This window comes from Oryx dammah, unplaced genomic scaffold (assembly GCF_014754425.2).
Source record: "Oryx dammah isolate SB20612 unplaced genomic scaffold, SCBI_Odam_1.1 HiC_scaffold_13, whole genome shotgun sequence".
In the NCBI taxonomy this organism is placed as follows: domain Eukaryota; kingdom Metazoa; phylum Chordata; class Mammalia; order Artiodactyla; family Bovidae; genus Oryx; species Oryx dammah.
The window spans coordinates 29,742,289-29,763,990 of NW_024070197.1; the positions used below are offsets into that span (position 1 = coordinate 29,742,289).

At 58.2% G+C, this 21,702-nt stretch overlaps 2 protein-coding genes and 1 long non-coding RNA gene across 3 annotated transcripts in view; 1 reads left to right on the forward strand and 2 right to left on the reverse strand.

Annotated features, from left to right (window-relative positions):
* ATP6V0D1 (ATPase H+ transporting V0 subunit d1) overlaps nt 1–18,075 on the forward strand; it is a 38,064-nt gene extending 19,989 nt beyond the window's left edge. The window contains exons 2-8 of the mRNA XM_040253342.1: nt 3,828–3,999; nt 11,861–12,039; nt 13,438–13,517; nt 16,815–16,892; nt 17,005–17,181; nt 17,309–17,386; nt 17,483–18,075. Coding sequence (XP_040109276.1) covers nt 3,828–3,999; nt 11,861–12,039; nt 13,438–13,517; nt 16,815–16,892; nt 17,005–17,181; nt 17,309–17,386; nt 17,483–17,644 — 926 coding nt within the window. The 3' untranslated portion in view covers nt 17,645–18,075. The remainder of the gene's footprint in view (nt 1–3,827; nt 4,000–11,860; nt 12,040–13,437; nt 13,518–16,814; nt 16,893–17,004; nt 17,182–17,308; nt 17,387–17,482) is intronic.
* Nucleotides 1,530–14,620, reverse strand: LOC120872752. The gene is made up of 2 exons (XR_005723320.1): nt 14,371–14,620; nt 1,530–12,845 (listed from the first exon to the last, which is right to left on the reverse strand). It is a non-coding gene; the product is annotated as an uncharacterized LOC120872752 (long non-coding RNA).
* A 473-nt stretch (nt 18,076–18,548) lies between the features above and the next one.
* The window catches only part of HSD11B2 (hydroxysteroid 11-beta dehydrogenase 2), a 5,772-nt gene continuing 2,618 nt past the window's right edge, over nt 18,549–21,702 (reverse strand). The window contains exons 2-5 of the mRNA XM_040253337.1: nt 20,249–20,461; nt 19,947–20,132; nt 19,700–19,837; nt 18,549–19,496 (exon numbers count right to left, since the gene is read on the reverse strand). Of these exons, the coding sequence (XP_040109271.1) occupies nt 19,084–19,496; nt 19,700–19,837; nt 19,947–20,132; nt 20,249–20,461 (950 nt within the window). The 3' untranslated portion in view covers nt 18,549–19,083. The remainder of the gene's footprint in view (nt 19,497–19,699; nt 19,838–19,946; nt 20,133–20,248; nt 20,462–21,702) is intronic.

Genomic DNA, 21,702 nt, shown 5'->3' on the forward strand with positions numbered 1-21,702 from the left:
TCTCCAGCAGCCAAGTCCCTAGGTGCAGTGTCAGCAAAACGCAGCAGCCAAGGCACAAGGATGTTTGCTTTAACGACCATGGGAAGCCCCAGGGGCGGGGGGCATGCAGAGGAGAGCCCTGTCTTCTCTGGGAACCACCAGCACCACAGGTGATGTCAGAGGGGTTGTCCTTGAGTCATGCCAGTGTAGGGCCTTTGACAGGTGGGCAGTGAGTGTCCAAGTGGCCTCCGAGGTTCTGCAGGGGCGTGCCCAGTCTCCTCTCACCTCTCTGTCACCTGCCAGCTCTTCTGGAACAAAAGTCTGCCTGAGTGACTGGGTCCATATCTGAAAGGCCCATCCTGAGCCACTTCCCAATGGAAAGTGAAGTTGCTCAGTCATGTGTGACTCTTCGTGATTCCATGGACTGTATCTTACCAGGCTCCTCCATCCATGGAATTTTCCAGGCAAGAGTACTGGAGTGGGTTGCAGAAGGGTCAAAAATGTAAGAGTTGGGGGCTCCTAGCTCTTCTGGAATGAAGGTCTGCCTGAGCAGCTGGGTCCATATCCAAAAGGCCCATCTGGGCCAAGGGCCATGGTAGAAGGGTAAAAAATGTAAGGGTTGGGGAAGGAATGGAGACTGGAGTTGAGGGTGGGGAGAACCCAGGAGGCCTGATCCCAGTCCCCCGCCCCACTATACCTGACTGTGGGATTCTGGACACCTGTCACGTTCCCTCTGATTGCCTTTTTCCGAAACAGCGAAATAAATGGGCATGGCTGGGAGATCCAGCACACAGGTCGCTGCTGGCCTGGGGCTGAGTACTCAGCAGGGCCCCATCTGTTTCCAGGTAGGGTCTTGTTTCCCACTTTGTGTTGGGGTACTGCCTCCCACCTGATCAGTGCCAGTCATTAAAGGGAGTTGGTGGGAGCTGGAGAGGAGAGAGGGTGCTTGGTGGGGGAGCAGAGCAGCCCCACGGAGTTGAGGCTGGATCAGAGAGGTTTCAGGCTGCCAGAGAGCTTGCGCAGCTCTTGTGGAGGGGTGGCGCAGCACGTGGGGAAGGCTTCCAGCAGCAGGGATCTCGGGGGCAGGGGGGATGTGGGTGGGAGGCCTAGTCCCTGGGTGCTGTGGAGGGTAGGAATCAGGAGATTGGGCTGGGTTCCAGCACCCAAACTCACTGTCCCAGAGAACAGTGGGACCACTTGCACGAGGGGCTCTAACCCTGGTTTCTGCCCTGTGCATCTGGTCTGACTTCCAAGTCCCGGCTGGGACCTGGAGAGGCAGGAGGCTCACCGCCTGAGAAGGACTTTGCTGGCTGCAGTGGCTGGATGGATAAACATGGATAAATGGACAGGTTTAGCCGCCAGCTGCTGCGCCAGACCGTCTGACCCAGAACACCATATGCCAGACTGGGCTTCCAGCCGCTCTCCACGCTGTGGCTTCCCCAAGTGGACTGGAGCACCTGCTGTGCTCGGGCCAGAAATCCCTGCCCACTAGTTTTTTCAAGTATCACAGTATTTACTGATAGATAAAAGCAGGGCGTATGGCAAATGACTTGATAAGTTAAATAGAGTTCATTTCAGTATGAAAGTAAGAGGGACCAGTTCATACCATTTGTTTCACAACAACCAAAACCACTTTGCGAGTATTAACAGGCTCTTAAAACCAACCAACTTTGTGCAAGTAAACCATGTTTCTTTAAAAAAAAAAGTTCTACACTTATCCAGAGCCAAACATATTGAAATCTAGCATGTAAAACCTATTACTAGAGATAGAAATACAGGCTTTTGCTAATATAGTGAAACCCCTCAGTTAAGAGTTTTTCTGTAACAGTCAGATGGTTAATGCTCAACAAGTCGAGTGTTACTGAGCGAAGCATCTTCTTTTACAGGCATAGGTGGGCCTTGGCCAGACTAGTGAGGAGCGGGAAGAGTGGAGCCAAGGCAGATGGCCTGGGGCGAGGACGGAGGGGTGTGGAGTCCTTGGGGGCAGAGCAGAGACTGGTGGCTTCTCCCTGCCCTGATTTGTCCTCAGTTCTGTCCCCCTTTTGGGTGGCATGGGAAAAAAGTGTGAATAGTAAAGCAGTGGTAAAAGCAGCAGAGGAAGGCCCCCTGCAGGCCTCACGAGGTTAAAGTTCACTCTGCGTGCCCAGGAACCGCAAAGGAACACGAGTGCTGCGTGTCACCCAGGGGCCACCGAGAGATGCAGGTGTCAAGAGTCCACCCCAGTGGCGAGCACCCCTCCCTCCACACCTCCACACGTCCCTCGTAGGCATTCTTCCATCTCCTCTGATACACCTGACTCCGGGCCGGGAGCATTCTTCTCCCGATGGGGTCCCCTCAGTCTGTGGAGTGATGATGTGTCCCACTCACCCTTCCTCGCTAAGCGTCCCAGGATAGCATAGCCCTGTAGGCCCCCGGACTCATGGCAGGGGTGCTTGTGGAAGTGTTCCCAGGTGCGGCCCTTCTTCTCATGCCTCTGGGCAGCCTCCTCAGCGGACAGAAAGCGTGCAGAAGCCCACCTCTGCTGTCGAGCCTTCATGCACACTCCCCTGCACGTGCCCACACAGCCACTGTCCTTGGTGCTGCCGTGGCGACCGCAGTGTCCTGCATCTGTGCGTTCAGGAGCAAACCCTCCTGCTGTCTTCACCACTGCTCTTCCCAGTCTTCCGTTTGTTCCACAGTAATTTACTGAACGGGAAAATGCGCCAGAACAGACTCGGTTCTTGGCTCTAGGATACTGCAGTGACCCAGAGTCCCTGCGATCATGGTTTGTGTGCCCTGTGCCGGGTGGGATGTGATGTGTTAACAAAAGTGGCCCAAGTGAAGGAATAGAGTGGTAGGGCTGCAGGAGTGGCTTCTGGAAAGGGCCACTGGAGGAGAGCTCATCACTTTCTAGCAGTAGGACAGGGAGAGGCCCTGAGGTTAGGGTGTGCAGATGTGGTGGGGGGTTCTGCCTGGTGTTTTAAGAGCACCCTGGCTGTGGGATGGAGTAGAGACTGCAGTGTGGGAGGCACGAGCAGAAGCTGGGAGACTGGTTGTTGCCACAGTCCCCCGGGACTCACCTGTCTGCTTCCCCAGGGCCCTTCTGCCCTGTCTTCTCACCTTTGTCCCTGTTCCCTCACCTCTGTTCAGAAGAGCTCAGGAGAGCCTGTGGGCTTGGCTGCCTGCCTCCAGCTGCTTCTCGGGCACGGCCAGTCTGTCTTCCCAGCTCGCCTCCTGCTCACACCCTTCATTTGCCCTCTAGGCCACTCCTTGCTCATGCCATCCTGCAGCTGTTACCTTTGCATTTTCCTGTCCCTGCATTTTACCTGGCCCAGCCTGGAGTGCTCCCTCATCCTGTGCCCTGCCTTGGTTCCCTCTCCAGTTTACCCATGGCATGGGGCATGTCCTTAATTTTGTATGCATCATTTCTGCCACAGGGTATGTTGGCTTGCTTCTCTGAGGCTTTGGAGGGTAGGGCCCATGTCTCATTCTGCACTAAATTAGGCCCCCTGGAGCCCACCAGGCAGGAGAGCCTCAAAGGCTGCAGGTGGTGAATGGCACCTTGGGTTGGGGTTTCCCAGGCCTTCTTGTCGTTTGGAGGAACAATGCTTCTACTTGTGCTTGGACTCTGGGCCCCAGTGTACTGGCTCGGGGCCCAAGGGTCTGGAGCATCTCAGGGCCTTGGCCTGACTGCCCTGGAGTAGGCTCTGAGCCAACAGGGAGGCGGAGGTGGGGATGGGAGCTCAGGGTAGCAGCAGGACACAACAGCAGGGGAGGGGCTGGGGCCCAGAGTTGGGGTGGGGACGAGGACTTGGGATCCTGGGGAGGCTCAGCACGGCCAGCTCTCACCCTCCACCCTTGGGTTTCAGACCTGAAGCTGCACCTGCAGAGCACTGACTATGGCAACTTCCTGGCCAACGAGGCTTCGCCACTGACAGTGTCCGTCATCGATGACCGGCTCAAGGAAAAGATGGTGGTGGAGTTCCGTCACATGAGGAACCATGCGTATGAGCCACTCGCCAGCTTCCTGGACTTCATCACGTGAGCATCCTCTATAGTGCCTTTCTTCTGCCTGCGGGGTCCTCCCAGGTTGAGTGGCCAGGCTGGCCGTTCAGCAGCCCCGGGCCCAGGCCGTCACCTATAAAATGGGTCACCAGCCACTTCCTGCTGTCTGGGAGTCAGGTGGCACAAGTGTCCCATGTGGCCGCACTGGGTGAAGCTGCTTTCCCTGCCCCCCTGGTGTCATGGAGACAAGGGGTGACAGGAGCCCTTCTGCTCATTCACCTTGAACATTCACAGGTCCTGCCTCCCACCCACCAGCATGGGGTCAGGGAATGGGCAGAGCTCTGAAGAGTCAGGTTTTGAGGAGGGACCGTTAGGCCCTGTGACCCTGTCTGGGCTGTGGCTCATCTGTTGTCTCTGCCCATGGCCCTGGGTCTCAGGGAGCAGGGGGCAGGGCGAGGGGGGTACTGAGCACCTGGCCGCCTTTCTGAGCTCTGGCCCAGGCCCCTGTCCTGATGTTTCTTGGCTGCCAAGATTTCCTGTGGTCTAACCCTTGGGTGCGGGCCTACATCCACGAAACTTCTAGAGAAGCTGACAGGAAAGGACCCTGGGTCCTTCAGGCTGGGGAGGCCTTGGATGAGGCAGCTTCTGCTTGCCAGGTGCGCCTGTGGGAACAGGGAGGTGGAGAGGCCCCTCTGCCGGGACGGCCCAGGAGCCAGGGCCTGGTGGACAGAGATGGCCCATGCCAGGTGGTTGCCCAGCGCAGGTGGTGCACAGAGGCGTGGGTGGCTGGCATCCAGGAGTGCACTCCATGTCGTCGGAGTATATGCTTGTGTTGTGGGAAGCCTTTCAGGTACTCTTCTGTGTACTGTCTAGCTTTAACCATTCCCTGATGGTGGTGCCCCCAGACCCATGGATCTGTACACTTGCTACACCTACATTTGCAGGAACAGGGCTGGAAGCCTGCTGCCCACCCCCAGCCAGGAGCAGCTGTTTACTCGAGATGCGTTGCTCAAGTAGGGGCTGTAGCCGAAAGGGCCCTGTGCTGGGGTAGGGGTCACAGCCTGGGACACCTGAGCTCAGACTCTCTCCTGGCCTCTGGCCTCCTTCCGGGGGCCCACCCTGCTGTCCTGGCTGGGTCTGTGATCACACTGCCCTTGCCTCTGTCAGTGTACAGCCAACATGGTCCTACTGGGCAGAAGGCCAGAGAAGGGCTGGATCTCGTGCTGCTGCATTGGGGCTTATACTGCAATGCCTGTCAGTCAACCCCTAGGCTGGGCCTGTGTGGCCTTCACCCCAAGGCCAGGGCCAAAGGACGTACCAGGAAGCAGTGCGTTTATTACCAGAGCCCAGCCTTCGCCTTGTTTGCACAGGGCTCCCTCAGCTTCCTGGTGAAGTTCTGGCCTTGCCAGCTAGGCCGGCCAGAGGAGGCTGACCTCCTGCCAGCAGTCGGAGGGCACATGTCATCCATCTTGCTGCCGGCTTGGCCCCCTGCCTGTGCCGCCTGGCTTGTCTTGGTGCCCTCAGAGACTTGATCTCAGCCTGCCATGCCATGAAACTGGAGACAACTCTGAGCGTGACTGAGGCCTCACAGCCGCCAGCTCTTTGCTGGAGGTTGGCTGCAGGCACCGGGCTTGCTTAAAGCGGCCAAGCACTGTCCTAGGGCAGACCGTCACTTCCCCGCCCCTTCCATTCATAGGTGATTGTGGCTCACAGCGTCCCATCCCCTCGCTCCTGCTCTCTCCTAGGAAGGACTCAGCAGCCACGTGTCAGCCCCCTTGAGCCTATGGCTGCTCGCTCCATGACCTCGTCATCTCCAGTGACCCACTCCTCTGGTCTCCATTTCAGCCACCCCCGCAATGGCTGCCCAAGACCATGTCACCACCTGGAACCTTTCCACCCCGAAACCGCTGAGTCAGGCACCCCCTCTCTATCCACAGCCTTCAGGCCCTCCGGCCCACTCTCAGTCCCTTGAGGGACACGGGTTCCGGACTCAGCAGGGTCTGGACCTCGCTTCCTTCCCCGCCACCCCTTCTGTCTTGGTTGTCCTCGCTCCCCAGCTGAGGTTCCCTGATACATCATTTGAGCGCTCTTCTGCCAACATCCGCAGCTCTCTTGGCCGCCCAGCTCATGGTCCCGCCCGGCTGGCAGCTCCCCAGCCCTGGAGGAAGCCCAGCAGCCTCCAGCCTGCAGGCGCCCGCCCCCACCTCCGCTGCCGGGAGCAGAGCCGGGGAAGCCAGTGTTGGTGGATTTTCCCTGCTGCCAGACAGGCACGCTCACTAGTTCAGCTGGCCTGGCCTGTCCCTGCCCAGCTGGCTGCTTGCTCTCCCCACTCACCACCCTGCAGCTCCCCAAGCTTCCCTCAAGGTGGGGCGACCACCTCCCCATCTTAAACACCATCTATCTCCTGCCTCCAGCCTTCTCTCTGGGTAGATGGCTCACCTCTTCACTTCCAAATTCTTCCCAACGGCATCTAAAACAAGCTCAGATTTCTCACACCATTAAAAGCCCATCTCGTGTAGCCTAAATTTTTACATTCACTCTCTGTTCTCTCACCTCCTCTATCCTGAGCCTCCAGCCTGCTTCCAGCCATCCCATCATTCCACCGCAAGGCCCTGACTAAGGTCACCGCTGACCTTCATGTGGACAAGGTCTCCAGGCTTAATTAGGAGCCACATCTGCTTTACCTCCTTCCAGCTGTCTCCTTCCTCTCCTGGTGTCTCTTTGATTTAACTCCTGCCTCCCTGGCTGCTCCTCCACCTCCTCTTCTTCCTCCTTTCCACCTTCTTAACCTCCTCTACCCTGAGTCACCCCAGGAGTAAGGAGTGTTGCAGAAAGGGGTGAAGCCTTCAACAGAGAAGCCTTCCCCTGTCCAAGGGACCTTCCCCCACCCTGGGGACTCAGCACTGGCTTCCCTGAGGAGATGGCTGTTTGGCTGAGGCGAAGGGCATTTGAAAGAAGAATTGAGGGGAGGCTGAGGGAACCATACACATCCCGAGCAGCTAGAGCCTGAAGCCCCTGGCTCTGTTACCTTCTAGGAAAGGGATACCCTAGACATGTCCAGAAAAGGGAGCATCAGCTAGACACCCCGTCATGGGTGTAGAGGCTTGCAGGAGCAATGCCACTGCTGTCCACAGACAAAGCTGGCCCAGCTAGGGTGGAGGTTGGGACCTGCACAGAGGTTAATCTTCAATCCAGCCTTCAGTCTTTTAGTTGCCTTTGGAGCTGCCCCAGGATGGTGGGCAGGCTTCTGCAGGAGAGTTGCTTGTCACTGAGGATGTGCAGGTAGAAGCTGGACAAGGCTTCCTCTGTCCTCCCATAATGAGAGACAATATCCAGTGCTTTTGTAGACCCCAGCCAGCCTTCAGCCAGCACACATGACCAGTGTGAGCTCTGAGCCGGTGCCAGGAGGGAGGGAGATATATGGATGCAATGGGATGCCCGTGGTGGTGCAGATAGCTTCTGGGGATGCTTGTGGGCAGTTGCCACAGATGGAACCAGGGGTCACAGGAGGCTTCCTCATTGAGAGGACTCCAGGGACAGACAGATGGGGTTCGAGAGGCCATTCAGAGAGTGGGTGGCCAGAGTGGGGGCAGCTGCCTCATGTTCAGTGGAAAGGCCCTGAGTGAGAGACATCCCACTGAAGTATGCCATCACCAGTCGTGTGGTTTTGAGATGATTCAGCTCAATTTCATGGTGAAAACATGTGATACTGCACCAACAGCTCCTTCCAGGCCCAGCCATTCACTTGCATGTCTGACATGGGACAGAGCCTCTATTAGGGCTTCTTAGCTTTGGAGGGGACCTTAATCTGGGCCATCTGATGACGGCTTCCCGGAGGAGAGTAGGCCCCAGAAGGGGCGCTAGGAGAGGGGCTTGTGGGAGGACTTTGGTCTCTGGGGAGTTGCAGGTGGCCTCAAAGTTCTCTGACCTTAGATAGCTGAGCCTCCCTGGAGGGGGCTATCCCCAGTGGGTAGCACCTGCCTACAGCCCAGGGCACCCACTGGCAGAGCCTAGATGACCCACACTATCTTGGGGAGGAGAGGTCTCATATTCTGGTGTGCCAGGGGCTTCAGTGTCACCAGCCAGGTGTGGGCAGCTGGAAAGTTTTGTCTCAGAACTGTGACCTCAGATGCCCAGTGTGCCTGTCAACACACGTGCCACTCTCCCCAGGTCACATTGCTCAAGCCTTGGGCTCTGCTAGGTCACAGCATGCATCAGGTATCCTTAGGCTTCCCAGTTCTGGCCCCCGCCTTCACTGTCCACAGCTACCACCTCTGAGTTGACGGCAGGGTCTCTGTAGGCTGGGGTGCTGGACTAGGCCTCGCTGCTGCCCTGAGCAACAGCTAGTGCTGACACTGTTCTCCTGAGCCTGATGGAGAGGGTACAAGTGCTCTGTGATGCCCAGAAGGCTCAGGTTGAGTGGGAGGACCCAAGTAGACCTCGGGAGAGGGCAGAATTTTAATAAGTTGAGGATCAGGGTCTTACCAACTCTGCTGGGGGCTGTATTACAAGTCATCCTGATTGCAGAGGGGAAACAGGCCTGACAGGTAAGGCCTGTCTTCTTTCCAAGCCTGAAGCCATAGCTTGATATCGCTTCACTTTCCACTGGGGCAGGGCTTGATAGGACCCAGATGTGATTGAGCACAAGTACGATTACTAGCAGCTTCTGTTCGGAGCCATAGATGGGCCAACTGGCTGAGCTGGCTGGGGTGCATAGTCATCATGGCCTCCTCACCAGTGTCAGACCTGGCCCGGAGGGCTAAGGTGATGAGACCATGGGAGTAAGCCATCATGCTCCAGCAGGTGGCGCCAGAGGGCACAGCAGAGGGACAGGGCTTGGCTGGGGGCTCTGAAGACTTCTTGGAGGAAGTGGCTTTCTGAACTCCATCCCAAGACTTCTGTCAGCCCAAGCTGACTCTTTGAAGGCACAGGGTGAAGGAAGGCCTCTGGGCAGAATACAGACTGCCCTACTCCCACCCCAAGAGGGCCTCTTTGGCCTGGCGGGCAGACGCCTGTCCACTCCCCAGCTGTCTTTCTCTGGAGGGAGACGGTGACCAGCTGGAACCTCACTCACTCCTATTAAGGCCGAGTAAGGGGAGGGCTGGGGGAGTGACTTTCTGGGGGCAGGGAGGCAGCTGCTGAAGCCAGACTACGACAAGGAGGAGGATTTCCCTGCCTGCTGAAAGCCTTCACCTTGGGGGAAGAGCGGACAGCTGGGCCAGCAGCATCTCTGCCTTGCCCTGCCTCCTTTCATCCCAGAAAAGGAGGTCCTGGCTCTCATTAGGCAGGGAGGAGAAGCAGGGGCTGCTGCCATAGCAACTTTGTCATTGACCTAGGGGAGGGAGCTGCTGGGCCTGGAGCAGGTTTGTCCAAGCCTGGCCTAACCTAGATAGAAGGGGGGCTTTGGAAGGAAGTAGGGGGCTTTACTTGGCTTAGCATTTCCCTTGGTGCCCAGCCAGGACTTCTAGCAGGAGTCTGCGGGCAGCTGGCGGTGGGCTATCACCAGCCCCCACATCTGCTGTCGGTGAATCATAGCTGGCCTGTTCCACATCACTGGAGGGACGGCCGCAAAGCCAGACAGTGGAGTCTTCCCACGGGGCTCACCTCCGAGCCAGGTCAGGAGGGCCCTGATGCCAGTCCCATGCTCAACATACATGAATACCCTGTGGTACAAGGAGTGGGGAGGTTTAGAGAAAGGAAACTGACTTGTGGAGAGTCCTCTAAGAAGACACGGTAAGATGGGGAGTGTAGAGTCAGGGCATGGGGACCTGGACATGAGAGGAGGTATGTAGACACTGGCCAAGGGACATCGTGCTCATCCGCTTCGTGGGGTGACAGGGCCTGGAGCCTCCAGTCTCTGCACCTCACATCCTCTGACAGTGGGGCTGCTGATGCTGGTGGTGTGGGATCGGTTGGATAGTACAGCTCGAAGAGGTACAGTGTTCCCCGCCTGCCTGTCCAAACTCTGGTGAGAGCATGAAAGAACATCTTCAGGTTCGGCGTGGGGTCTCTGTGGCTCTCTTAGGGAACATCAGTGGGGCTGGATGGGTCACAGGTGGAGTGTTGTGGGTCCTGGGGTGCATGCGATTCTGGAGGCAGCAGGGGCAGGATAGGTGTGCTGTGCAGGGTAGGGGGCAATGCGGGCTGGGACTGGAGACCACAGCACAGAACCCTAGTGGGTTCTCTTCGAAGTCCCTCCATGCTGCCAGCTGGGTCAGGTCAGGGACAAAAGGCTGGCCGTTTGGGCCTCGCGGCTGCGAATAGCCTCTGTCTGCCGCCCCGGTTTGAGGAGGCAGGCCTGTCTCTTCTCAGCACACATCCTGCAGCCGACCCAGCCGAGTTGGGGTGGAGAGAGGGCAGCTGCCTGGCCCCGAGCCCAGGAGAGCAGAGGTCATAGCAGGGCGCTGGGCTGGGTGGGAGCTGGGGGAGTGTAGCAAGCAGGGGGGTGGGGGTCAGGTCGGGACGGGAACTGTGGCTTTCTCCTCCTGCCGCCTTCCTGGCAGGCCCTGTGGGAGCTCCCCCAGTAGCCAGCCCTGAGCTGAGGCCTAGGCCACCACCTTCCTCCTTTTCTTCCCTTGGAATTGGGGGCACTTCCTACCTTGGACAGTCTCAACACTGGGTGCTCAAGGTACTGTCACAGGACAGCTGGTGGCCCACCTGACAGCTAGGTGGGGTCTGTGCTCAGTGTTCAGGGCAGCAGCCTCTAGGCCAGCTCCCACCCGTCAGTGGGAGCCCCTCTCTGGCCTTGGAGCGGTCCCCCCTCATGCCCCGAGCTCATCACTGGGGACAAGCCATAGGAGTGTTATGGCTGCTGCAGCCTGACTGGGGCCCTCTGTTCCTCTTCATCCCATTCCTCATGCAGGTGACTACATAGAGCTCTGGGCCATGGCCCCTTTGTGGCCTTGTCTTAATGGGCGGAGGCAGAGCCCCTTGCCAAGTCTGAAGCAGGAGGCCCCAGCTCTCCAGCCCCCTCTGCTGCCTGTGTGCTGTCCATAGCCAGCCTTCTGGGCCGGAGGGCACTGACCTGAGCCCCAGCTCCTTCCAGGTCTCTGGGCCCCCTCCAGGCCATCTGGGTGGATGCCTCGGGCTGGCCTCAGGCCCTAAAGGAGGAAGCAGCACCCTGTTCTCCCAGTGGGCTGCACAGGACAGCTCCTGTCCCTCTCGGCCTGACCTGCAGCCTTTCTCTAGAGGGAGCCTCCCACTGTCTCTGATTTCCCTAGACACGCCTCTTCCTACCCAACTCCCCAACCTTCCCCTCCTCTAGCCATCTCCCCCCCGCCGCCCCACCCCCATCTCCCCACAGCAGCCAGAGTGACTGTGCTGCTCTTGGCTTGCATCCTGCTCATGACCCCTCACGCTCCAGATGAAGTCAGGACCCTCAGCCGGCCCGTGGGACCCGCCTCCAGGCTCCAGGCGCTGGCAGCACCGCCCTGGTTCCCCTCCCTCTGCCAGCCCTGACAGAGTTCAGTTCCTCGAATGCGTCTGCCATTCAGCAAATGCCTCCAGGTCTTTGCACACACTGTTCCCTCTTCCTAGAACATGTTTTCATCTCTCAGTTCTTTCATCCCCCAAGCTGGCCTGTGTGTCCCACCTCCGTACACCCATGCTTCCCTCGTCCTGCCTAAACACTGGTTAAAACCCTCAGGGTAGTTAGTGACCTGCTTCCCCGTCACTTGCTCGCTCATAAGGGCATGAAGTACCCCCAACACACATCCCTCAGGGAGGGGCCATGTCTGTCCTGTGCTTTTGGTGCTGAAGGAGGGGGCACCCTTGGACAGGGAGAGGAGCCTGAGGTGGTGCTTGCAGTTGAGGGGTTGATGGGCTGCCCAAGTGGGGGATGGGGCACGGCATTGTGTCCAGACTTCAGGGGCGCCGTGCTGTTGTGTGCCTCCCGCAGTTACAGCTACATGATTGACAACGTAATCCTGCTCATCACGGGCACGCTGCACCAGCGCTCTATCGCCGAGCTTGTGCCTAAGTGCCACCCGCTAGGCAGTTTCGAGCAGATGGAGGCCGTGAACATCGCACAGACACCTGCCGAGCTCTACAATGCTATTCTGGTGGACACGCCCCTGGGTGAGCGGCCCTGGCGGAGGAGGGAGAGGCGGGCAGTGGCATCAATGTCAGTTCCTCCGGGTGGGGTTTTTTGGACCCTGGGGGCAGCCTGGGGGCAGCCTGGAGCCAGAAGGTGAGGCCCACCCATGGCTGCTTACCTTTTTCTTCCTGTCCGATTCGCCTCCCATTCTCTTCATCCTGCCTTCTGCTCCCTTCCTGCTGCTTTCACTGGGCCAGGCAGACTACCCCCAGGGCCTGACTCAGACGATCTAACGATCTAACTTCGTGAATCTGGCTGATTCCTCAGAATGCAGAGGAAGGCTGAGCTCAGGGGGCCTGGGTCCCTCGGAGTCTTGGGAGCTCTGACAGACCGTGGCCCTGTGCTGGGCTGTAGTGACTTGCTGCCCATGAGGCAGAAGAGGGACGCAAACAGCTTCACTTGCTCCACCAAGCAGGTCCCAGGGGCCAAGTCAGGCAATGTCCAGCAGGATGCAGAGTTCATGTCAGAAGCCAAGGAAGGAAGGGGAACCGGGAGCTTCCTACAGGGCCCCGCCTAGGCAGCATTGGCCCCTGCCTGCCTTGGAGGGGGGCTGGAGAGAGGCACTAAGGCTATCGCCAACTAGTGTCGTCATAGCCAGCACGCTAGTCCCCAGGACACCACCTCCAGGAAGCTGCCAGGATTGTACAACTGGGCCCAAAGCTGCACTTGGTCCTGCACTAAGAGGCATAGGCCTTACCTGCTTGGCCTTATCTACACAATATCTTACCTCTCATGATAACTCTGAGCTAGTTCTAGGCTGTTGGTGGCTTCTTCAGGTTCTCCATCTCTAAAGAAGAAATAGACCAGTGAGTCCATGAGCTCCCTGGGGATCAAAGGGCTCTCTTCTGCTTTGACCTCTAATGCCAGCCCTAAAATGGTTGGGTCCCTGGTCCCTGCTCACCCAGCTGTCATACTCAGGCCTTGTTCTGAGGAAAAGAAGTTTTCCACATGTGGGCCCCAGGCCCTCCTGGGAGATGCAGAGAAGTGGGCGCCAGGCCCTGAATCCACAGCTGCCCCTGGAGAAGGGAGGATGTCACAGCCTCTTATGCAAGCCTGTCTTTGGCATGATCTGAGTTTGGGTCTGCCCCAGAGGCGATTAGATCATGTTATGGCTGGCCGCCTCCTTTATAAATCAATTTTAGTAGCAAGAAGGCAAGAGAAGCTCAGGTCAGTATACACGGCCTGGAGTATGGCTTCGGTCACTTCTAAGGCAATAGTCTAGGCCAGGTTGGTGCCCCCCCCATCCCCCACTTCCCAGCCAGATGGGCCTTGCGGTAGGGGTCCTCTGTGCCCTGCAGAGGGAGTTGAACATCAGCAGGATTCTTGCCTAGGCTGAGAGTCCGCTAGCCCACCCCTCATACCATGTCTTTCCTCCCCAGCGGCTTTTTTCCAGGACTGCATCTCAGAGCAGGACCTCGATGAGATGAACATCGAGATCATCCGCAACACGCTCTACAAGGTAGTGCCCCCGGGCCCGATGGTGGTGGTGAAGTAGGTTGGTGGGGCCGTGGGCATGGTGGGCTGGTGATTTATTGGGGTGCTGGGACAGGATGCAGTTACATGGGCTCCTTTCCCAGAGGCTTATCTGCTCACTTTCTGGCTCCCGTGACTGGCACAAGACTGCATGGAACAGGTTTTCCATCCCTCGGGCCCAGATAAAATCAGCAGGAATGGCTAGGGCTCCTGGATTGCCACTCCCCCTGCATCCAGGAGGGTCACTGGCCACCACCCAGGCCATAACTCTCAGGCTCACCCCACCTGAACTGTTGCCAGCAAGGAGCACCTGAGCACGGTGGGAGAGGGACCCAGCCAGGTATGGCCACGTCCCTGTGTCCCTCTCAGTTTCCCGGGTCTAGGGCTGGTGCCACATGCCACCATTTTCAACCCTACCCACCTTCTACTTCCCATCAGGCTGTGCACTAGCTGATGACCCCTGAAAATAGAGTGGGCTTGGGATTCCTGGGTCAGCACTGCCCCGGCTCAAAGAGGTTAGGAGCAGGCTTGGGAGCCAGGGAAGGGTGCTGGCCAGGGACCAGTGAGGACTGTTTGGGGCAGACTGGGCTCTGGCCGTAGTGAGGACCTTTGATGGGTCAGCAGTGGGCAGGCCCGGAAGATAGATAACACTTTCTGACAGCCCTGCTGACCTAACCTGAGAACATCTGTCTCTTAGATCTTTACAATGAGGCCCTTCTCCTTCCCTACTTGGAAATAGATGGCCAAGACAGTGGCGGCCTGAGCCCACGCCCTCCAGTCTCGCTGCAGGGGTCTGGGCCAGAAAGCAGGGCGGGTGTGCAGGTGGGTGAAGGGCCCACCTGGAGGTTGTAGTAGTGGAGGCACAGGGTCAGCACATGCAGAAGCCAGTGTGGAAGACGAGCCAAGTGGCAGGCAGTTCACTGTGGAAGTGCCGGTCCCGGCTGGACAGTGGGAGATAGACCTGGAAAGAAAGGATCAAGTCAGGCACAGGATCAGGTGCCCCAGGGCCTTGAATGCCAGGCCAGAAGTTTGACTTTTACCCTGTAGGGCAGGGTCAGCCAGCGAGGATTTTCAGCAGGGCAGAGTATCATCAGAGTTTGGCGGACAGACTAGAGGGGATGAGATGAGAGGCAGGAAGGCTGTTGGTTTCTGTACTCCTTCGGGCTGTTTGGGGAGCTAGGTAGGCATCAGTATGCCAGTTGTAAGAGGAGATTGAGGGCTCAGAAAAGTGGAGTGGGCTGCCTGAAGCCACAGCCACTTGCTAGACTCTGGGCAGCATTTGCGCATTGCACCTGGCTCAGCCTGTCTGCAAAGCAAGTGCTCTCCTCTGCTAATAGGGAGATGGGGAGCATGGGGCAAGGGGGTGGTGGGGGCAGGCAGTGAGAGCTGGCTCTCGTGTGTTAGTGTTCACAACCCACCCCCCCTGCAGTGCTCCTGGCTCCTTGCCGGGTTCCCTGCCCTGAGGCAGGGTGAGGGGTAGGTGAGGCTGTCCCCTCGGCCTCACCCATGCCCTCACCGGGCCTGACTGGTTCTAGCTGGAGTCACTGGCGAGGGCTGCCTGGGCACCAGCTTGTAAACACCGACCCAATGCTGTGGGCGCCATGCCAGGCCTGCCCGTCAGGTCATGTCCCAGCCCAGTAGCCACAGATGGGAGATTAGGCGGACCCCCAGTAGCGGGTGGGAACCGTAGGCAGCTGGTGCAGCAGACATGGGCTGGCAGACGCCAGGGGACAGGGTGGGGGTGGGAAGGTGACCTTGGTACTTGGGCCTTTGGGGTCTTGCCAGTTTCTTCAGCTGCTCAGCCTCCAGAAGAAAGTCTGGGCCTATTCCACCAGCCTCCACCACCCTGGGGTCAGTCTTTTCAGGGTCAGCCCAGCTCGGCAAAAGCTGGTGGCTTCTTCCACAGAGAGGAACTGCAGTCCCCTCTGGGACAGGCCTGAGATTTGGACACACCCAAGTTGGCTGGTCATAGGAAAGGAGATGGCTGGGGATGGTCCCAGGGGAGACTAGTGCCACTAATCCATGGTAGGATTGGCGGTGAGGGCATGGGTGAGGCCGAGGGGACAGCCTCACCTACCCCTCACCCTACCCCTCACCCTGCTGTTTCTGTCACCCAAGTCCTCTGCTATGCTGGGGTCCACTCTCCCTTCCAAGCTGCTTACTCCCTGACTGGTTCTAGACTTGTTTCCTGTGACTCGGTCCCCTCGGGTCTTCCCCTGAGCCCAGCCTGCCCAGTGCTGCTGGCCAGGCTTGGCCTGGGCTCCTGGACTCCTGGGTCTCATCTCACACCTTCTCTCTTAGACCAGTGGAACCTGTGCCCACATCACACAGTGGGCGGAATGTTCTCTGCAGCTTGGAGGGCACACCTCCACACAGAAAGCTTCCCCTGCCTCCCCAGCTCTCACCCCCAGCTTAGAAGCCTGTAGAGCCAGAGTCCCTGTGGCTGTGCCACCAGCTAGGACCCCGGAGGATCTGAGTAGAGGAAGCTCCCCAGAGGTCATGAGACTCTGCCCCTCTTCCTTGACACGAAGAGGTTCAGGGAAGGAAGCCTGGGCCTGGCTGGTCTCAGGAGCTAGTCCTTGGAGGGACGTGAGGCCTGGGCTGACCTGGCTTCTCCTTATGCCCGGCAGATCCAATTTGCCTGGGCAGCAAGTGCTTGTTCCCGCTGGCAGCCCAAGTGTTCAGCCATCGCACTGCAGGGCTGACGTCCGCGCAGGCAATAACCATCCCTCAGCAGGAGCTAGGTTGACAATCTGGTTCCTGCTGTGTGACTGCCTAGGGGATGGGAAGAGGAGGAGATGCTCTTTAAGGTGGGGTGCTGAGAGGGGCTGGGGCACCCAGTCCATCCATCTCCATGAACTCTCAGGAGTCACCATGCTTCACTAGCCCATCAACACGTGATTTTCTGAGGCTGAGGGGAGGTTTGGAGAAAAGACAGGCAGAGAAGCCGGGGCAAGACAGGGCCCCTCTCTGAGCCCGATCCTCTGTGGGATGAGGGTGTGAGGGGCACCGCACCATGCGGCAGACAGTGGGTCAGAAATTGCTCTCTCGCTGCTGGGTGGGGGAGGCAGCAGGATACTGCTGCTTCGCTGATGCACAGTGAAAATCTGTGGCTGTTTGGGGGGCTCTGACATGGGGGCTGCCCTGGCCAGTCCATGGGTATGATATTTGGATTAACCATGAAAAGAGCTGGGGAGGGAAGAAAGGAACTGTGAGGGGGAAGCCTGGCAGGCCCACCTCGAGTCTCCCTGCCTAGGCTGATTGAGCCCCATGCCCTGCACAGGCCTACCTGGAGTCCTTCTACAAGTTCTGCACCCTGCTGGGCGGGACCACGGCCGACGCCATGTGCCCCATCCTGGAGGTGAGTGCCTCCCTCCGTCCCGCCTGCTGGTGCCCTGGGCCTGGCGTGGGGAAGCCCTGATAACTGACTGGCTACTGCCTCCCTCCCATTCTCTCTCTCCGGCACCCCACAGTTTGAAGCAGACCGCCGCGCTTTCATCATCACCATTAACTCCTTCGGCACAGAGCTGTCCAAGGAGGACCGTGCCAAGCTCTTCCCGCACTGTGGACGGCTCTACCCGGAGGGCCTGGCCCAGCTGGCTCGAGCTGACGACTATGAGCAGGTCAAGAACGTGGCTGACTACTACCCGGTGAGTGCCCTGACTGTGGGACGGGGGGCAGGCCTGTTGGCACCCACATCCCCACCCCGCACCCAACAGCGCCCTCGTGCTCATGCTTCCCTTCCCCCCACGCCCCGCCCCCGCTCTCCTGGGACAGGAGTACAAGCTGCTTTTCGAAGGTGCGGGCAGCAACCCTGGAGACAAGACCCTGGAGGACCGATTCTTCGAGCACGAGGTGAGTGCTGGGCCTGTTTGTCGAAGGGAGGGGTTGGTGGCCCAGGCCTGACTCTGGTCCCAGCTCCTTGCACACCACTCCTTCCTGTGTCTGCAGGTGAAACTGAACAAGTTGGCCTTTCTGAACCAGTTCCACTTTGGTGTTTTCTATGCCTTTGTGAAGCTCAAGGAGCAGGAATGTCGCAACATTGTGTGGATTGCCGAGTGCATCGCCCAGCGCCATCGGGCCAAGATTGACAACTACATCCCTATCTTCTAGCACCCTGGACCAAGGCTCCCTAGTGCGTGTGTACATGTATGTCCATGTGCTGTGACAAAGCTCACGGCTCACCCATCTGCCCTGGGGGAGCATGCTGTCCCCGTGGCTGCCCCGCCTCCCTGACCCTCTCTGAGACCGCTCTTGGGCCTGCAGGGGGGCTGGGCACCTGCTCCCACACCAAGGATGGACCAAGCCCCCACCTCCAGAGCAAGGAGGCCCCCTCAGCCCTGTGTTTACAGCCACTGATGTGTCTGAGAAGCATGTGGTCACTTTTGTGTCCCTCCCTAACCCAAAAACCCCTGGGGGAAGTGTGAACCTTCTCTTCCCTCAGTGGGCCCCCCAGAGCCATGGCCAGGATAAAGTATGTGTGTTCTTGGGAAATGGGGGAGTAGCTCTGCCCTTCCAAGATAATAAAAACTTCTCTAAGCCCAGCTGTCTTCTGTCTCCTTTGGGCCCTGGCCCCTCTCCCAGATCCCCAACTTGCCTCAGGCCTCCTGAGCCCACCCCCACCTAAGCCTTCTACCTCCCTTCCTCGGGTGGCAGCCCTTGGCTGGCCTTGTCCCTGTGCAGCCAGGCTCCTCGGGGCGGGAGGTTGGTGGCAAATGGCCCCTTTTCTGCTGGAGGCTCCAACAGGCCCATGGAGTGGGCTTCTGACTCTAGAGGGCCCCCAGAGCTCCCTGTTTGCTTCACTGAGCACCACAACTCCCTGGGCTGGGGTCATTACCCCCGTTTCACGCTGAGGAAACCTATGGATACGTGATCTGCCCAAGGTCACTGAAGGGGGTTGGATGTAAACCAGGTCCTGTGCCCAGGCCCCCATGCTGAGCCCTGGGGGTTGCCCAGGCAGTTTCTGGTCTGTCACACGGCCACAGCCTGTCACTAGGCAAACAGAGCATTTCCCCCATTCTAGGAGAAATAAAAATTTGTCTTTATTCAAAAAGTGGCAATCAGGTGAGTATGTAGCCTCCCTGTGGCTTGAGGGGTTTGGGGTGGGTGGTCAGGGCCCTAATCCTTGAGCCAGTCAAGAAACAGGATTCACCCTTCAAATCACAGCACCGAGGCACTGGTGCCAAGAAATAATCCTGAGGGGGTCCCCAACCTACCTAATCTCGCCTTAGTTTGCAGAGGCACTGTCTGTAGGATCCTAGCTAAGGCTCTAGTTGAACCTTGAACTAAACTCCATATCCAGCTGGGTTCTGCAAGCTGCATGGTGGAGCCTTGTGCCCAGGAGGGTCTGTTTGGGCTCGTTAAGCAGGAGAGGCCCAGAGGTTCACTGGAAAGCCTTCACCTCACCAGGCCTGGCCTGTGGCATCGGCAGTGCATGGGGTTGGGGTCCTTTGGGCCAGGCTCTAGGGCAGACCTTGGGGGTCAGAATACCTGGAGGAGGAGCAAGGGCACAAGGAACCTCCTCTGCTGGAGCTGCTCTATATGTGCCCTCCTCACTGGGCCGTGGGAGAGGGGTCCAGTCTAGGGCCTTGGTCCTGGGCTATGTCCCGGGCAGAGGTAAGGCCAGGCTGACCAGCCTGTAGTGCTCTTGGCACATAGGGACTAATGAAGAAGGACTGCAGGAAACGCTGCCGCAGGCCCTCAGGCAGGTAGTAGTGGATGAAGTATATGAGCCCCAGGCCATGACCTGGGTAGTAGCGGCGACGTGGCTGGGCCGCCAGCAGCGCATCGGTGATGGCATCTACCACCGGGCTGAGGTCTGGCAGGGCCTGGCTCAGAGAGTGCAGGAACTGCCCATTCAAGTGCTCGATGTAGTCCTCACCATAGGCCTGCAGCAGCTCTTGTGGCAGGGTGGCCAGCAGCTGCTGCTTGCGCTCTTCCCACTGGTGCACGGCCTTCACTGACTCTGCGGAAGGAGTGCCAAGGCCAGAATGGGGTCAGTGAGGGAAGCCAAACCCAGACCCAGGTCTCTAACTCACAACCTGAGACCTGCCCCCAGCCAAAGTCAGGCCCATTCCTCAGACCCAATCCCACTCCAGAGAAGACCACACCCATCCTGCCTTCCTCCTCTCCCCCCACAAGCCCAACCCCCAAATCCCTGAGCCTCACCTGTCTTGAAGCAGGCAGGCTGGATGATGCTGACCTTGACACCCCAGGGCAGAAGTTCACAGCTAAAATTGCCCATGAGCAATGTCAAGGCCGCTTTGGAGGTCCCATAGGCAGCCAAGCATGGAAACGGCATGTCTCCTGGGGATGGATTGGGAGTGGTGGATGCCTCAGCCTGGGCCAGGGACTCCAGTATCTCTCCCTGCCCAGCAGAGGCATCTTTTCTGCTCCAGTGTGGGAGGACCCTCACCTGCTGGGCTGCTCACGGTCACAATGCGACCACTTGAACGACGCAGCAGTGGCAAGAGGCCTTTGGTCATCTCTAGTGCACCAAAGAAGTTCACCTCCATGCAGGTGCGGAAAGTGGCCACCGGACACAGCTCTGCATCCGCCACGAAGATGTTCTGGCCCGCGTTGTTGACCAGGCCCCACAGACCTGAGGGCATGGAGCCAGGAGGGAAGCTGTGGGTCAGTCCCGCAGCACACCTCCAATCCTGGCCCCCTCACATCTGCCCAGCCATGCCCTTTCCTGGCGAAGTTGAGCTTACTGACCAGTGCTGGCGGTGTGGACCTTGGTGAACTCCAGCACACGGCTAATGTCTGCTGGCTTGGTCAGGTCCATCTGCAGCAGCTTCAGACGAGAAGAACAGCAGGCACGCAGCTCTAGGGCGCCAGGGCTATTCAGATCCAACACGGTGGCCAACACTGTGAAGCCCATGGCGTCAAGCTTCTTGGCCGTCGCGTTGCCAAAACCAGAGTCACAGCCTGGTCAGGGAAGGATGGACAGCCAGTGAACACCACCATGGCCCAGTTCAGCCTGAGACAACCCAGGGTCACCATGGTCTGGATGGGATCCAGGCTCCTGACTCCCGACTTCACAGCATCAGCAGCCGTCCCTTCCTAGGCCCATCTCTGGGAGGCTTGGACCCTCTGGCTGAGCTCCTGAGGACCAACTCTTTCACAGCTGTCATCTCCCTGACCCCTCATAGCGACCCTATCAAATGTGGCTTATGATCCCCACTTTACAGATGAGGAAACTGAGACCCAGTAATGCTAAGTTTTTTTCCCCCAAAGTCACTCAGCTGGCACACAGTAAGGTCAGGATCCTGTTGGTAGGTCAGCCAGTCCCAGCTGAGACCCAGCCCAGCCCTGATGTCCTTCTGTCTGCTTGAGATCAAGCCTCAGCTCGCATATGCAGATATTACTCCCTAGCCTCCCTTCATTTCTCACTGCCCTTGCCCAGCATTCTTCCTCTTACCTGGACACTGAAGCAGCCCCCTTTTTTCGTTCTGTCCCACCTTGTCTCCTTGAATCCGTTCTCTGCCTAAGTAGCCCAAGGGATCCTTCCCAAAATGACAATACCCTCTGCTTCTGGAAACTTCTCCAAGGCTCCCCACAGCCCTTAGGATAAAGCCAACGTGCTCTGTCCCCATCATCTAGGCCCTGTACCACCTGAGCTCCACCTTCCTTTCCAGTTCAGCACCCTCTACTATTCCAGGCTCTAGGCAAGCTGGAGGCCCATCCCCACCTCATGCTTGACCCTTGGAATTCCAGTGAATGGCAACACTGGGACATTCTCTGAGCCTCAAATAACTTGCCCCCAGGACAGGGTCACAGTGGATGAAGACAAGAACAGATCTGCATTAGAATCCCTTCCCACATCCATCAAATGTGATCTGAGGTCAGTTACCACTCTTGGAGGCTTAATTTCCTGGTTTTGGTATGCAGAGAGATAAACCACGAGGCAGAGCCAGTGTAGGGGTCTAATAAACCCCGGCTCCTTTGATTGTTCCCATTCCAATCCAGCTCCTTGGGTGGTCAACAAGAGGGGGTGGGGAGAGGGGGGTGACCAGTGAGGAAGGAAGCTCTTTAGAGCCTGCCCCCATGGTGGTCCTGCTGATCAGAGGTTACAAAGTGGTTCTGCACAACCAGCTCCCCCCTTCTCTCTGTTGAGGGAGAAAACAAAGCTGGGGGACTGCAAGCTGGGCTTTGTGTAGCTGGGAGCC